Raw genomic sequence first — 18,101 nt, 5'->3', positions numbered from 1 at the left:
CTTCCACTAGCATTCTTTTATCACCAACATTATCAACCAGTTTAACAGAAGAAAAGCTCCTGATCTGTATTCTTCCAGCATTGCCTGGCATGCGCTCACTTTAGTTAACAATCCGCTAATGGGATCATTTTGTAATAAACCCTTATTTTCTGAGGGTTAACATTTACTTATAGGCAAATTTAGGCTTCCAGCTGAACCTGCCCATGTGGAACTGAAGTTTGTTTGTTTGTAGACTGGCTTGCACACATCTGTCATTTTTATATGTTTACATTTATAAAAATAGAGGAGATAAAAAGATCTTTACTCTTGAGGAATAGCATTCTTCCCTCCAGTGCATTCTTCTAAAGTTAACATTTCATTTTAGAAGAAAATTGCACCCATTTTACAAAGCATGACAACCTGAAAGCTCACACAGTAAGTAACACTTCTTACCTTCTGTAAGATGTGAAAAGTTTTCAGATTATATTGTCATTTTAGAGCCTGCTGCCACACTGCTGAAAAGCAGCATCATTTAGGATGTATGGTAGAAAAACCCAGAATGAAAAATTCTTAACTGTTTCCATTCTGCTCTGAATCTGATTTGAAAAAGAGAATCTTACCATATAAAAATGAAAACATAAAATTGGTAAATCTGAACATTCTTAGTCGTGAACTACCATAAAAGTGAAATAGAAACTATTTTGTTGCCTCATATGTTAGAATACAAACGCATACAAAATTTGCTGGGTAAAAGCTGAAATTTCCCACCTTTGTTTTTATTAGAGTTCTGTGGCATCATAAATGTCAGATTAAAATTAATGCTGATGAGGAGTAGAGTAACTTTGTTCTTACTGCGGTTGATGGTGGGGCACCTCCAATTTATTCAGCTGTTCAAGCCTATGTGATCATATATCTGTTCTCACTACAAAATCAAATTAGTAGCAACATGAGTTGCCTACTTCCCTCTTTCCACCCATCCCCAAAAAAACTTTTGACAAAGGATATTTGTTGAAAAGAGTTAAACTGATTTTCTTAAACAGCCAGATCCATAGCAAGTGATGCTTTGCGTAAACCGGTTGCCATTACAGAATCAGTTTGTGCTTTCTTTGCATTATCTGCAGGATCCATGTCAAAGTACTTTCCTGCCAGACACTTAGTATTAGTAAAACAAATTCAGCCTTGACTCTGACTTCAGTAGGAGTTGTAGCACAACTGAATCTGGCTCAGGTAAATTCAGGAGTGCACCTCATTTCTAAGAAAGAAAGGTAATAATATCTGTCTGTAGGAAGGCCTACTGAGAATAAGTTTCAGTATCAGGAAGCAGGGCAGAAAACTTTACAGGAGGTTATTTATTTAATTAAAATGAATATCCATTCACTAGAAAGAACAGCAATGGCTCATGGAACTGCTGGGTCACCCCCCTTGGCTTCATGTCTTTTTTCTCCTGGCTCTCCTCCAGTGTTGCCAAGTTTCAGCTAATGGCTGGAGGGAGATACAGAACCTGTCATATTTTCCAGGCTAACATGCAAGATGAATGGTGGCAATGCTTTTAAAATCATTGGCAGTTGGATGCTACCCCACTGCATCTTTCATGGTGTTGAGTGCCAGTCCTCACCAGTGCTGTGTGGGGACATGGACAAAGTGGGTGGTCTGTAGCATCCATGAAGTACAGCTAGGGTCTTCTTTAGAGATGCTCAAATATAAGTAAGTTCCCGTTTACTTCAGAATAGTGCTGTCTCCTGTTCAAAGTAAGGAAAAGGCAAAGGAGGGAAAGAGTGATTGACTAGATGAGTTTAAAGAAGTGTCTGTTGCAGTCAACAACGAAGTTTAGGATTTTGCTATACAGACATAGAGGATATGTTTCCCTTCACATATTTGGCTCCTTTCCCAAAGCTTTATATCAATCTTTTTCTCTTGTGTTTAATTCTGAACCACTCCTATCTTCCACTGCTGAGCAAATTGCTTCACCTTCTGCAAGCAGGAGGGTCTTCCTGCAGTAGCAGCAGCCCCTCTCTGCTGTCAGATCAGAGGCAGCTCAGATAGGGTGTAGCCCATCCACACATGGCACAGAGCCCAGCTCAGAGGGTTGTATTGCACAGAAGAGATATGGTGAGAAGTTATTAGAGCTTATGTAGCAGCTTCAGTGCTTTCTGCTGTCTCCACATAAAGAAGAAAAGGGCATCAAGATAGCATGAGCTTTCATTAGCTGTAAAGCCCAACTAGCAGCAGGAAAACAGATTCACTCCTGCATTTCTGCCATGTGAGAGAGAATTCTGCTCTTTCCACCCCTTTCACTTTTCCGGCTGGTGGTTCAGCTCTGATTGCTGTGCATCTCTGGTTTTCCCCAGGTCATGCTACACATTCTTTTTGGAAGGTAGGACATGTGAGATGTCTATCTTCTGTCCTCTTTCAAGGGAGGAGAGTAGTAGCTACTTATAAGCATTATTGGCTCGGGCAGCTAATTGGCATTTCACAGAGAGTATTGCCACCAGTCTCCTTGTACTTTGGCACTCTTGCTCATCTTGCTTTTTGGCCAGGGGTGGTGTGAAGAAGGTAGTAAAGCATAACTCTCTAAAGAGAGTACTACTGCTTGGCGTACTAGTTCGCCATGATTCATGCTTCAGGCTACTTTTGTGCAATTCCTGTTCTGGAGGAACATTTTGAGGTTTTCTAGCCCCTTTTTGGGGGCAAAGAGGAGAGGGTTGATTCGGTTTGGTTTTAGTATTATGTGAACTTGTGTGGGACAAACTTGGTTTTAATTTTACCCAAATTATTGCTTGTAAAGCACTTTGAGATAAGTGGGTAAGAAGCACTATGTGAGAGCTACCTATTCTTAAAATGACGCGAGGCAACATCAGAAACTTGCCTTCTGGGATCCAAAGTTCAGATCAGTGAAAGAAATATGAAAATGGGGAGTTTGGGCCCTTTATTTAAAAAGCTGAGTTTTCCGTATATGGACAGAATGTACTGTTTGTGCCTGAACTAGTAGCCTTCATTCCTGACTGTTGTGTGATAGCTTTAGTTTGTTTGACATCTTCTCTTTTTCAATGTTGTGAGTTTCTTACTTTCTTTTCCCTCCCCCTCCCACCCTTCCCCCAACTCTTTTTTTTCTTCTTGCAATTTAGAAATCAAGTTCCTCTACCACAACTGGAGAGAAGATCACTAAAGTCTATGAGCTAGGAAATGAGCCGGAGCGCAAGATGTGGGTAGATCGGTACCTCACGTTCATGGAGGAGAGGGGCACGCCCGTGGCCAGTCTGCCAGCTGTGGGCAAGAAGCCCCTGGACCTCTTCAGGCTCTATGTCTGCGTCAAAGAGATTGGAGGTTTAGCACAGGTGAGAAATAGTGCTTGAAAGTGAACCTTTTGAAAAGGCAATACGCACTTTTTTTTAAGAGTATTTCCTGCTGGTTATACCATTATATTTTCAGCCCCGACAACAATGTTGAAGAAAACAGAGTTCCGTGCTTCAGTATTTGTCCGGAGTTCAATTTGGGCTACATAATTGCCCTAAAACTCTAGAGTTTGGATCAAAATTGACCGTTCCTATAGACAGATGAAATTGTTACCTGTTCAGGGGAATCCAGAAGTGCCACTAAGAGAAGAGGAAAAGATCATTGGATCAAAGTTACGAGTAAGAAACAGATGATAGAGCTGAAAAGAAAAGAAGATTTTGAAATTCATCCTTCCCAGATAGGGATACTGCCTCCAGGACAAATCAATTAATCTCTCCAGAGAAGTGGCAGATACATTCTTGAAACGCAGTCCTTCATCCCAAACCTTTCATCTCTGAGTGTCTCTGTACAGAACATTTGTTTCTTGGACACAGCCTGTGCTTTCCCTGTGTTTGGAAAATGCTTACAGGATATTTTGGGTTGCCTTACAAACATAACAATTACAAGAAAAAGGTGAATTACTTAACTGAGATGAAGGAACATGAAAGCAGGAAGAGCTGAGAATAAAAATGTCACAGATGGGAGAGAGAAGCTTTGGTTTGTGTTCTCGGAAGTTTTGCAAAAGGATGTTTGGAAATTACTTGTGAGTTCTGTTAGACTGACCACCACAGAGCAAAACTAAATGATTCATTGTCTAGCACCATCAAAAGGGAAAGCAGGAGAAAATGGTCAGTATTTGCAGCCTTAGATTTGGTATTTGAAGTCATCTGTCCTTGCCTGGTGCTGTCACAAAGCATCCCTTGTATCTAAGGGATCACTGGCTAGGTTCTAGAAGCTACTGTGAAGTGCCAAGACCCATAATTTCTGTGGATTTAAGAACATTTGTGGATGTTCAGTGCTTTGCAAGATGAGGTCTTAAACATAGCTATGGAGATAAATATGTACATGCAATATTTAATATAAAGTAGATAATATTTAATATTTAAATAGATATAATGTTACACTAATTACAAAATCTGAACTCAAAAATATGGCAAACAAATTAGATCTTCAGAAAGAGAGCGCATTTTAATAATCTATGTGGTTAGTTCAAGAAGGAAATGTCCCAACATCGATTACCATTTTCAATGCTATTTTTAATAGTACACCTCACAACATGGGATTTGACTACTGAATTAGATCACTGGCCCTTCAAGTCCAGAGATTTTAACTATTCCTGTTATTAAAGGAAGGCAGAGAAACCTAATATAGTTCACCTTGCCAGTTGTTAAATGCTGTATATGGGTAGGAGATGTTATCCTGACATTTTTAGTGATCAGCTCATGCCCCCCAGCATCATAAAGATTTGATTACTTTTAGTTCAGAAACTTTATTACAGGTAAATCGTATCATGCAGCTGCTCTGCCTCATACAGCACAATTGTACCCACAGTATAACTCTTAGCATCAAAAATGAAGCAAGGTGGGGGGCAGATGGGATATTCTAGGGAGTCATTCATGTTTGCTTATTATGGAAATTTATACTCAGTGTTGATTTGCAGTGACAGACATTATGCATTGCCAAAGAATAGATACTGTTCACTTAGGCTGATTTTTGAAAGAGCTTGAGTTACAAATGTGTGTGCTTCAGTACTGGTAAAAATTGACACTTAAAGGCCCCTGGTTTTGCTGGTGTGCCCGCATGGATGATCACCATGTTTATCTGTTTGGGGCTACGGAGAGTTGCAGAGCTTTGCTTGCTAAGGTTTATTTAAATGCATCTGTGTGATGCTCTCCTAAAAAGCTGTTGCTCCAACTGCTGCACTCCACATCTCATGATTTGGCCTGGAGGGTGGCAGGGAATGGAGCTGTGCAGCAGCAGTGCATGTTCTCTGTCTGAATAGTAGCAGTTGAGGGGGTCCCAACATGAACAGACCGGTTGTTGGCAGTCTTCTTTTAAATGCCAGTATACTGGGCATTGAGGCATGAATGTTTCTGTTTGCATTATGCAATGTGTTCATTACGCATACGCACCACTTAGCTGTAAGTCAGTAGTCACAAAGGGCTGTGTAACTGGATTTCAAGCCTCAACAGGGGCAGTTTATGAAAATCTCGTCTCCTTTAACTCCTAGGTTCTTGCAGGATGTACCAGAGAAATAAAAACACTTAGCATAGCCATGCCAACCTGCTTGCTGTTAATGCTATCCTCAGAAGATCTTTGCTGACTGGCAGCAGTTATGGTGTTATTAAATGCTGAGAGAAATGTAAAAAATGTTTCCTTTGCTGGCACGCAGGCTTAGGAGCAGTATGGCTAATGATAACCTTTGTAGCTATACAAGTTGAGTTGGAGTCATTAAAATCTCAGGCTGCAGGGCAAGTAGCAGCCATCATGGAATCAGAATTCTTCCCCAGCAGAAGCTGAGATGCTCAGACATTTATTTCAGTGCTGCCTCCTCTCCTTGGATCATACCTAGCAATTGCACAGCTGGTTGAATGAACTTTGGGGCATCAGGTATTACAGCAAAAATACTGGCTGCTAAGAGTGGTACAGCTGAGTGAGCCAGTGGCATCATCCAGGATGACAAATGAACTTCATTGTTATTACAGATCAGCTGTGTTTGAGGAACTCATGAACAGAGTCTTTCAATATTCTCAGCCTTACACTGCAAACAAGACTTGCAGCGGAGTTGTGCAGTCAGCACTGTAATACAGAGTATTGCTGGACTAGCCCTGTGTGTTTGAAGTCTGCCTTAATTAATTAAGGGGCCTCGCTTCACTCTGCCTCTCGTTTAGCCAAAGGATTATTGATCTGTCCCTGCAAGACGCCCTAAAGTGAAAGGACTTGAACCAAGAATTACAGGCTGAACTGTTTGACAGCTGGTGGCTATTTTGGAGAAAAATTTATTTTTCATATCAATGCTCAAACACTTAAATTGCAGGATAACGCTGTTATTGCTTTCTAAATTAGTTTTTAGATGCTGCTTTTTAATTAGAATGGGGTGGGTGTGGGTGGGTGTCAGAGAGGGGGAGAATGAGCATGAATTTGCTTGGAGATGGATTGCTAACTGAAGAGCACAGGCCCTGGAAGAGCGCAAGGCATTTAAAAGATGCACCATGCAGAAGACTCTCCACAAGCAAAGCTTTTTATGTAGCTATCAGCAGGTTCCTTAATGGTTTTATAAATGTAAATGCTGTCTATGCGTTACTGCGTGTGGGAGTAATGAGCATTAGTTAAAAGAGGAAAATAAAAAAAGTAAACCAAGACATTAAGTGCTTTTTTTATATTTTTTTCCCCTTTTTTGTCTCCCGACTTAAACAACCACTTTGCTGCAAACCAGTGATTCTGCCATTTATTTTGCTAGGTTAATAAAAATAAGAAGTGGCGTGAGCTGGCAACCACCTTGAACGTTGGCACTTCGAGCAGCGCAGCCAGCTCCCTGAAAAAACAATACATTCAGTACCTGTTTGCCTTCGAGTGCAAGATTGAGCGAGGGGAGGAGCCCCCTCCAGAAGTCTTCAGCGCTGGAGATACTAAGAAACAACCTAAGATTCAGCCGCCATCTCCTGGTAAGTAAAAAAAACTGCAGCCTCTTACACAACCATTTTTTGAATGCAAAAGACACTAGGTTGGATTTTATATATTTAGAAGCATGTCTTGCTAATGCTGGACAAACGACAAGGATAAATACATTGTTGGCATCTTCTTTTCAAACTTGGAGCTAGCTCCTGAGTCAAGTCAGATTTAACTCTGAAGGGCCATCCACAGTCGTGTCTAGTTTGTCATTGCTCACTCTAATGTACAAAGATGTGTGCGCCAGCATAACCTTAATATTCAGAGTTACATTGGCGTGGCAAAAAAGAATAGCATTCTGCATGGATGTGCTTGTGCTGTAAGACAGGAGGCAGCCTGTACTAGAAGGAGCTATAAAAGTACTAAAAGGAGCTAGTAAAGGTACTATTTGTCTAAAGATCAGATTCTGGTACTTGGTCTTTCCTTGCTATGACTCTGAAGCTCCAGTTTCAACACAACTGTTGGTCAATAAACTTCAGCTGGAGTCAGGATGGCAGATGCTGGACTTATCAGTGGGTCTCAGATGGTTGCTCTGATACAGCTCACTTTGAATGTGTGGCAGATGGAGAGAGCTGAGAGTATGGTGTATCCCCACTGCCAGACCTCATAGTTGCGAGATACGCTGTCTGTTCTTTTGTTGCTAATCCTGTATGTCAGATAAGTCATTAGCATCACTGTCTTTATCTTCTCATCTGAAAAATTGGAACTGGAATTGCTTTATTTTGGCTGTTCTTTTTGCATATACGGTGTGGTGTTTGAAACCACAGTTTTCTTTCTAAATTCATTTAACTTAAGACTCTCATGATTTGATAGTCATGATTGATACTCAAGGCAGGAAGATTCTTAAGTAGAAACAAGTATATAGAAAGAGGCGTAGTATTAGCCTATGATGTTGACTTCTGGACCACCCATGGAAGAGGAAAAAATTCCTTTGACTTGCTGGTTATTAGGCTTTTCTGACCAACAAAATAATTTGACAAAATTTGTGAACTGTCTTCTGTTAGGCAGACTACCTTCTGTTACTGCCAAGAGAATATAATTCCTGGAACGTTTACAGCGGTTTCCTGCTTTAGAGGGCAGTCTTAGGAACGTATTAAAAAATTTCTGTTAGTGCAGTTCACTGGCTGAAAATGGGAAGTGGCGAGTCAGGGACTCTGCAGGCAGTTTGCAGGCTGCATGGCTCCAGTTATCCTATCATGAATACTAGAAAATAGTAAAGACTTTATAATCATGTAATACAGTTCTGGCCTTTATAAGACCATTTCTTATGATAGCACATTGTCAGTACAGAAAAAGATAACAATAAGGATTAAATCTTTCTCAGCCTGATGTATTCAGCATAAGGATTTGGGGGAGTGTTCAGCTGAAATCTTCCTAGGTACGTCTCTGTGTGTAATAACTTAAATATTTCCTCCACCTTGTTAACACCTAGGGTTATCAGGTACCCCAGCACTGATTGTTTAATAGAGAAGATAACTAGGTTACTTTGCAACACAAGGTTAGAAGATGCACAAAAACACTTGGTACTAGAAGTGAAGCCTATAGTCCAAATATTTGTCTGTCTGAAATGATCGTAGTGTCCCCTGAATGTGCACTACTGCAAAAAATAACAGATGTTGGACATGGCTGTCACCTCCTGGGAAGGCTGGTAAGGAGAGCTAAAACTGTTAGACTTGTTAAGGATGGTGAAGAAGAAATTCATCTGTTTCTAAAACTGAACAGCAGTTGAAATGAAAGAGTATTTTGCTTTGCTCTCTCCTCCCTTACCCCTCTCCCTCCAACACTGCTCTTAGTAGTTAGTTCAGGGATGATAACTGTAAATTGGCTGAATTTTGAGACGAAGAATAATTAGTTAAATACATGAACCTGAAACAAAGGAATAGAAATGTCAGACGTACCACTTTTCACAGGGTACTTTTGCATCATGAAGCTACAGATGAAAATGGCAAAGTCCAAGTTTAAATTTATCATAACATTCAAGTAAGCTGTCTATGAGGAGAACTGAAACTATTTTTCTAAAATAAAAACACAGCAGGACATAGAGACTAGAAGAGGGGGAAGCAAGCAAAGATCTCAAGGTTTGTTTTGTTGGTGAGAAAAGAGCTCATGTCACTGAATGGGACTGCACTTCTGTACGGAGAAAGGCTTTCCCAGTGTGTATCAGCTTTAGTACATGAAATCCCGCTGAGGTATAGATGCTGCAGAGAGTACAAGCCTGTTCTCTTTAATAGTCAGCTTTTTTTCTTGCTCCTTTTTCTTTAGTATATACCAACATTAACATTTTAACTGCACAAAAGAAGTAGAGTTGTAGACGTACTTTAGATAATCTGATACTCTTTGGCATTCAGAGGGAACAGGAGCCCAATACAACAGGAAACAGTAGCCTCCAAAGGTCCTTGCTTTAACCATTAGCCTCTGTTGTGCAGTTAGCTCAGTGTGGGCAGAGCCACTTTGAAGCCAAATCCATTTGCAGAGAACTAGTTACAGTATTATGGCCGAAGTTAATGCTGATAAAAAAGCAGAGGGAGGGGGGTGTTGTATTTTGTCCAGTTCTAAACAGCTGATGCTATGAAATCAGTGTCTTGAGAGTTTAAAAGTCAGCTGATCTTCATAGAACTTTTAAAACTAAATATTTCAATTGCCCATAAGAATACATAGGGACTGGCAGCCTTCTTGGTACAGAGAAGAATTCAGTTCCAATGTAGGTGTAGTCCCAGGTAGATCTTATGCAAGGTGGGAGCAGGCTGAAGCGCACGTTTAGGGCAAATCAGTTCTTGCAGATGTCTTGCTTCCACAGGGTGATTATGTGACTGCCTCACAGACAACTTTCAGAATGCAATCATAGAAGGAATGCTAGGAAACACAGTGCAACAACCCTAGTGAGGAGATTCCTATAGAAGAACCTGGTCAGGGAAAGGATGCAATGTGTAAATTTGTGGGCCTGCGAGGCAGTGGTCTGGATTCATGTGTTAGTCCATTTGCTTGTAGCACTGTATTTGGGATTCTCCCATCACTTCTGGTTTTTACAACTTCATTAATATGGTAAATGGTATGTAGAGGAGTGAATAATTTAGTGCTATGTACAGTGCAATTCAGGATAGTGTCAGCAATTATAAAAAGTTGAAAAAAGGAGTGAGAGTAGAGCAGCAAAGTGACAGGCTAGTTGGCTTTGTTCAGCAGAGGTTTGTACAGTAGCCAAGGTGTTAGAGGTAGGATTAGCTGCCTATTTTAATAAATGTTCTGGCTTCGTATCACTGTCAGATCCTCTTTTATTCTTTCATAAAACATCCAGGGAGAGGTGGAGGCCTGAATGTGTTTTAGTGTGGTTTGCCCTGCTCTGAGGCTGTGCAAGTCGGAGACATGCTTGTGGTAGGCTGAGGCCTTTGTATCACAGCTTAAATCTGTCTGGGTCAGGTAATGCCATCAGCAGTGAAGACCAGCAGCAGATGCCTAATGACAGGCTAGCTGTAAGAGGACTCCTGTTGGCCTTATGTCCTGGTTGTTGGGTCCATGTCAACTGTTGACTGCTCTTTTGTTGCACATAGAAAATCCCTTGTAGGGAGAGAGGCATTGTAGGTCTTCATAAGCATCCTTCTGGGTCTAGTGCTTTCCAGAAGTGGGTGCAAAGACAAAAAGCTCTTGCTGTCATGCGTGTTTAAGAGTTTTGACCAAAATATGCACAAACTATGTGGCAGGTTCTAAACTGAAAAGAATTCTGAGGACTGCTAATGGGTGCCGGAAGACAAATTCATTTTCAGATTTCAACAAATCTCAACAAATTTTCAGCGTGAAAGAGTTATCTTTTATTGCTGTACTCTGGCACTGTAAATTCTTAGCTGCAAGCATGCATGACTCAAAATTACAGACTGAGAGTTTATCCTATACCGAATGAACAGGATGGCCACAGTGGTACAGCTGAGGATGCTCCTGAGTAACACTCAGCAGCTGGCCCTGATGTCAATGGAGATTTCATTACAGCAAACCTGGAAAATTGTGCGCCTGTGTTGGAAAGCGGGGAGCAAGCGCCCGCCAAGAGTGTGTTCCCTGCGTTTCCTTGGCAGCAGAGAAACAAGACTCGGGGAGAGGGGTGGCGGCGGGGACACACACACACACGCACACACGCACACACATGACACAGCCATTCAGTGAGTGCGTCTGTAACCAAACCCATCCGTCTCTGCTGGCGGGTGGCTGTCTGAAGTGCTATTATTAGCAGGCAGGTGATGTCATGGAGCGTGTCATGAGTCCAGCTAGGGAATCCCTGTGGAAGATGGATGGGCAAGGGGTCGGGAGGGGTGGATGGGGAACAAACAGAGGTGTCCCTGTGCCTGCAGCCATGCCTGCCCAGGGGGGCCCTGCTGCAGCCAGCAGCCCCAGACCAGCCTAACTGGGGCATGGGGTTCGTGCTGTGTAAATTATCTTCCCAGCGTGGCGGCTGGCTGTTCACTCTGAAGTATGTGAATGTACTTAACCTTCAGTAACCTTTCCATTGTTTACTTTAGAGTATACATTTGTAGCTTCTGGCAAAAGGTAGGGATATCCTAGAGAGCATGTCAGGCCTCATATTAATGGAGTTTCAAGAGGTTACATTCTTCTTTTCTTTTTCTTTTTTTTTTTTTTTCTCCTGAAGGGAAAAAATTGCTGGCAAGAGAAAGATTTTTAAAATTCTTTTTTAACTGCATATTTCTGTTCTGGTAAATAAAGGGTCTTTCCCGAAAGCAGTACTTATGGCCATGCAGGTTTTGCGAAGAAAAAGCCATGCCGGTGCTATAATTTCATGCTGCTGAGAATAACGCATGCTGTTGAGTGAACTGTGAAAGAGTTTGTAGGAACTCACCTTCTCACTGACAAAGATGTTCATTTTATTTCATTTTGGATGGATTTCCTATTGATAAAAGCATGTTCTTACAAATCTGTTATGACACTTGAAAGACAAGTGTTGCTTAGATGTGGATGTGAGATGAGGAATTCAGTAGCTATGTACACACAGGTTTTTTCCTGGACATCCTCAAGTCAGCTGCAGAATAATGTAAGCAGAGATTACCTATTCTAAAAGAACATTGTTGTTTGTCTTCCTTCTTAGTTCTTTGTTTAATATTGAAGCTTATGAAGCACTTTAAAAGATATGGTTTCTATTTCAGGATGTTCACAATCAAAATTAAACACCTACCGTAATAAAAACCCTGCAAGGATAGATGTAAAAATTTCAGAGAGCAGCTTAGCAAATACAAAATTTAAGGTGAAACATGAAAAGGAATATGGTACTTTCTTACAGAGAAGAGGGTTGTTTTCATATTCTTTAACTAGAAAACATTGCTAATAGAGATGTGTGTAACATATATGTGTGTGAGAATGTAACTAGTTTACATTTAATGTGTGTGCATGCAGGCACCCATGTGCGCATGCTGTATCCAAAAACTGTTTGAAGTATATTGCTTTGATGCAAAGTCAAATGCTCAAAAGTTAGGAAATGCCAAAAGTGAGATACAGTCTTTGCATCCTTAATTATGTTTCCTTGTGCCTATGCAGTTCAATACACTCTTAATTATGCAGGCACATTGACATTTTTCCATGAAATATCTGTGACATTCAGTGCATGGAATAAACAGTGCTCAGTGAATGAGGAGCTATTCAGTATTTTGTGTTATCCTCACTTTTCAGTACACAGCCCTTACTCGTGCCACAGTTTTCAAGCAGACTCAAGCGGAGAGTTATAAATTTCTCCTTGTTTTTTCTTGTCTTCACTACAACTGTATGTGAGGGCTTTAAAAAGTATTGATGAGCCTTTACAGTATCCGTCTGAGAGGGAAAGTAATATGATTCCCATTCTACAGAAGAGGAACTGGGCTACCAAAAAATTTACAACATGAGTATCCACTTATTGTGGGTGCCAGTTTTCTAAGTTTTTCCATGTGTAGCCCTTTATATTATCTTATCTGTTGCCCTACATGTTCTGCACAGCTGGAAATCAGCACCTCTAAACTCTTGAGAAAAGGAATCCCAACTCTCTGACTCTCTGAGAAGAGGAACACATGTCTAAGAATCTCTTGCACAAAATTTAATTTCACTTATATGCCCAGTATTGAACTCTTTGTCTCTTTATCCAGTCTCTCATGGTACTTCCCCCATACTTTAACTCTCACTAGGTACATTTTCTAGACTTTCTTGATGTTCCCTATTGTGTAGTACCATGTCCATGCAACTTCAGACTTCTCAAATTCTAATTTGATCTTAGCAGCTTCTGGATCTCCTTTCCAGGTTCCCAGTTCCCTTGTCATTCTCCTATTCTCCTTTTCTGTTGATGGTCAGAAACCCTATTACCCCGCCTTTGCTTGCCAACCTCCAGTTGTAACCATGAGAGCCTGTGCGGGGTGGCTTCCTGGCTATAGCTTCTCGTGCTCAGCTCCACATTCAGGACTGCCCAGATCAGCCCAGGAGCTGAATTACTGTGAGAGTCCTGCTCACCCACAGCCTGAAATAAGTACAAACAGGATCTTCAGAAAACCAAGCAGTGAATGTGTAGCCAGCTAATAATCTCTACATATAAGCAGGTATTTTTCACAAATTTATTTGACCAAATCAGAATAAACACTGGAACAAGCCTGTCACAGGCGTGTCCCCAGCATTACCACCAAGTCTCCTCTTCAAACAATAAAGGGACCACTGGTGCTGCGTGTGAAAAAGGTGACCAAATATATACTTGGCTTGGAACACTCGCAGAAAAATATTTCTCTTTTGGGGACAGCAGAAGAGGACCATATATTTTTGAAGGCATATTCTTAGAAAAACCTGGCAAGTTACAGTTGAAAATTTCCAAAACAAAATTAGCTTGAAGGGAATTGGCTGAAGCTTGGCAAAGGTACTGAAAATCACATCCTAAAAGAGAAAGTTAAGTTGCTTAAAGAATTGTAATTGCTCTAACAGCAGTAACCATTAGAGTATGTACTTGATCTTATTCTTTCTCAAAGAACGTGCTATTTACATTGATGCTATTACTAAAATGTAGGTGAACTGTTCAGTGGACATAGAAATAATTGTCTTTGCGGTTGCTTGTAGGTCATATCCATGCTTGGGCTCTTCTTGGTAGCTGGTGACCTAATCCAGAGATTGAGACACTTGCAGTCCCTATCCTGTAGAAGTGTCCCTGACCCAGTGGAGGTCAAGAGCAAAGCGTATTAACAAAGCAGTACCAGAAACTTTGCACTTCTTATGATAGAATTTGCCTTCCATTTTTTCAGCTGTTTTTAACCAGTCATTTAGAAAGAGGTGGGGAAAAATAACCGACCCTATAACCACTACCCAGCAGGTAGAAATTTGACTTGTAGTTTCTCAGTCAGGTGTCTTCTTTTTGCTTTTAAACCTTTCCTTATATGAAAAGATTATATAAAACACACTGTTATTCATAATAAATATTCTATATTCATGCAGCCCATAAATACTGAAAAAATATTTTACTCATTTCCTTTAGGTTTACTTTAGATATGAATTAAGTTCTCACTCAGGTAGGATAGGGAAGAAGTTAATTGTTGCTTAACAGCCCACCATAAGAGAAATATGCAGGGTTAGGCAATATCATATTTTACAGTAAGTATATGGATACACTGAGACATTTACTTACATGGTTCTAATATAACAAGATGGTATGTGACAATGTGTGGCTTAACTCAGAAATGCTTTCAAGCTTTTTTAGAAGTAATCTAGAATAGAGTGACTTTTTACAAGGGCCTGTAGTGATAGGACAAAGGGTAATGGCTTTAAACAGGAAGAGGGTAGATTTAGATTCGATGTAAGGGAGAAGTTCTTCACTGTGAGAGTGGTGAGACACTGGAACAGGTTGCCCAGAGAAGCTGTGGCTGCCCCCTCCCTAGAAGTGTTCAAGGCCGGGTTGGATGGGGCTTTGAGCAACCTGGTCTAGTGGAAGGTGTCCCTGCCCATGGCAGGGGGGTTGGAACTAGATGATCTTTAAGGTCCCTTCCAACCCAAACCATTCTGTGATTCTATGAACTGTGTTTAAAGCTCAAGGGCAGGAGAATGATCCTGGTTCACTCAGGGGTCATATATACAAAGAGCTCATTCTATGTGAATATGATGATTTTTTTAATTAGCATATGGATTTGTTTAATTATAGCACTAAAGCCTTCAGTCAACTGTAGCATTAGTTGTTGCTGAGGGAACTGGGGTTGTTTAGTCTGGAGAAGAGGAGGCTGAGGGGAGACCTCATCGCCCTCTACAACTACCTGAAAGGAGGTTGCAGAGAGCTGGGGATGAGTCTCTTTAACCAAGTAATGAGTGATAGGACAAGAGGGAATGGCCTCAAGTTGCATCAGGGAAGGTTTAGACTAGATATTAGGAAGCATTTCTTTACAGAACGGGTTGTTAGGCATTGGAATAGGCTGCCCAGGGAGGTGGTGGAGTCCCCATCCCTGGAGGTGTTTAAGAGTAGGGTCGACATAGCACTGAGGGATATGGTGTAGTTGGGAACTGTTAATGTTGGGTTGATGGTTGGACTGGATGATCTTCAAGGTCTTTTCCAACCTAGACAATTCTGTGATTCTGTGAAATGTTGTTGTTACTGTATTAATGCAATCAGAGGGCTTTGCTGAAACTTTTTTTGAACCTCATTACTATGTGAGCATAATCCAAACATGCCTCAGAAAGCTGAGGACAAGAACAATGTGGTCTACACAATGTGGATTTTGCATATGCACTTGGTACTGAGACTGATTTCCAGATAGTAGAAGATGTGTTACAGATATAAATGAAACACATATAAAAAAGGTGTTCTTCAGTTAAAAACAAGCTCTGCCTGTCAAGATGATGAGCGTTCTAGGATTCTGAGTCAATTATAAACTACTCTCTCTTTCACATACAGAAGAAAAGCCCATACTGCTTGTTCCAGTTTTCACTCTAACAGTAATTTATAAAGTTTTGTTAATTGGTTGTTGAACATAGATAGTCAGGCACTATAAAACGCTTACATGACAGTTCATAGAAAAAGAAGGACCTCTCAAGCCAAAGCCATGTCTTTCTGAGCCTGTTAGATTTGTGATTTTTTTCTGTTGATAATTTTTTTTTCTGATTGCATCTAAAGATTTGAATCCTATAAGTTCTTCTTGGGTAGGATTTCTGCTGCAAGGCCCAATCAGATCCAAGGCTTAGACATTGTTACTAATTCCCATTTACCATCTTCTAAATCAGACAACTACTACATCAGATCTTTGGGGTTGTGGGGTGTTTCTCCTCAGCAGTCATATGAAAATAGTAACTTCAGTGTCTACTTTAAAAGACTGGTCTGGATGTACTTTATCCTTAGCTTATATGATGTATTCAGTTAGTGCCCTTATTACTGCTCAGTCTCATCAAAATAAACAGTACACGGTTTTCTATGCTTGTTGTCATATCAAGAATATGGGTATTTACCGTGGTTAAGGAGGACTGTAGTGCAGGTGCTCTATTGCTTTCTGAGATCTCAACATAGAAGTTTTTGCAGATGAAACAGATGCTTTGCAGAATTGACCTGGTCTTGTTACATATGCTCTACAGTGACCCTAATTACATTTTGTTAAGATGTCCATTGCTATTTTTATAGTTTTATTAGGAGTGTTAGCTATAGCCTCCTGTTCAAATTTTACTTTCAGTGATCACTTTCTTCTTATCCCAGATTGCCTTTTGCATTTCTTAAATACAATCTTTTGCCATGCTGTCTCAAAGATGGCACAGAGTTGCAGTGTGCCATTAATCATTTGCCATGTTTCACCATGGAAATGTCTGCCTTTTAGTGGGAAATGTAATTATGGATTTATATTAATATAGTAGTTTAAATTTGTGAGGAAAAGCTTCTGGCTGAAATCTGCCTTATAAATGTATGTGTTGTGATAGTCATTATATAAAGAAGCTGTGCCAAAGAACAACCTTCATTTACTCTGTTGTAAACTATAGACAATTAACTTTGTACCTCTGACCTCTGATATAAATGATCCTTCATCTAGATGATTTCTATTCATGTTGCTTCAGGCATCAGATTAAATTCATGGTTATAGGAAAGATGGTGGCTATTACTGCACAGCATATCCTGATCTCAGAGGATTTTGGGGAAGTTATAAAGTACTGAGATGCATGGTATAAGCAGGCTTATGGGGGAAAGAACTGTTTTCTCTCCTTGATGATTATTATCTCCACAGGAATTTGCCTGCTACCTTTTAATATTTCCTTTTTCTTTAATTTCCAGCTAATTCTGGTTCCTTGCAAGGCCCACAGACTCCGCAGTCTACTGGTAGTAATTCCATGACAGAAGTGCCAGGCGATTTGAAGCCCCCAACACCAGCATCAACACCTCATGGACAGATGACACCTATGCAGGGTGGCAGGTATGAAAAGGTCTTTGCTTCATTTTTTGTTGGTCTGTAGTTCTACAGCAGTTTAAGCCAGTCTTTCCCTATCCCAACTGCTTGGGCACTCATCTGATTCTGTTGTGAGCCGGTCAGAGCCTTAGAAGTGCCAGAAAATTACTTCTTTTTGGCGGGGAGAGAGGGAAAGGAAGGAAGGAGTAGGAGCTGCATTATCTTATCTTTCTGAACACTAGAGAAGGCTCAGACAAGCACCAATGCAAAGGGGGGCATATGAATATGTGAAGAGTGGGGAGGAAGGGGGAACCCAGCAGCACCAATTTAGAACCACAGCCTTTCTTTCCTTGCTTACCCTGTCCTCCTCTGGTCCAGTCATTCATCCTTAGGAAGGAGGAATGTGTGGTTTTAAGGTGTTACTTAAATTCAAATCATAAAAAGCTTATATGGTTGAGACAATTCAGCTGGATGGACCAAGAGACCCCTTTCAGTTCTATGTCCCTTAAGGTACACAGACGGACTTAATCTGAAGTGAAGCCTTCTCAGTGTTCATTAAGGATCCTTAGCCCAGTGAAGTCCAGCAAAAAAAGTTCATGTTGACTTCAGCAGGGACATAGCTGAGCTCTGAACTATGTACAGAGTCACTCTGAACTTAACATATGTAGATTCTTTTTTTCTTCACCTGTAATATTGCAGAAAGGGTAACAAGAACCTTTTTTAATAATTTTTAATTCAGATTACATTTTTTTCACTATGTAAAAGATTTTCTTTTGCATTAAGAATAAATCTGATAGTTATCAGGGAGACTCCATTTTCCAAGCCAAATTTTTAAGGGCT

At 40.6% G+C, this 18,101-nt stretch overlaps 1 protein-coding gene across 7 annotated transcripts in view; it reads left to right on the top strand.

Moving 5' to 3' along the window:
* The window catches only part of ARID1B (AT-rich interaction domain 1B), a 334,357-nt gene that overhangs the window by 300,966 nt on the left and 15,290 nt on the right, over positions 1-18,101 (top strand). For all 7 annotated transcript variants that reach the window (XM_074862776.1, XM_074862773.1, XM_074862778.1 and 4 more), the window contains 3 exons: positions 3,105-3,314; positions 6,713-6,917; positions 17,150-17,288. In XM_074862776.1, the coding sequence (XP_074718877.1) occupies positions 3,105-3,314; positions 6,713-6,917; positions 17,150-17,288 (554 nt within the window). The remainder of the gene's footprint in view (positions 1-3,104; positions 3,315-6,712; positions 6,918-17,149; positions 17,289-18,101) is intronic.

This window comes from Strix uralensis, chromosome 3 (assembly GCF_047716275.1).
Source record: "Strix uralensis isolate ZFMK-TIS-50842 chromosome 3, bStrUra1, whole genome shotgun sequence".
In the NCBI taxonomy this organism is placed as follows: Eukaryota; Metazoa; Chordata; class Aves; order Strigiformes; family Strigidae; genus Strix; species Strix uralensis.
The sequence above is the reverse complement of the archived record's forward strand: the minus strand, read 5'-3'. Positions and strand labels throughout refer to the sequence as shown.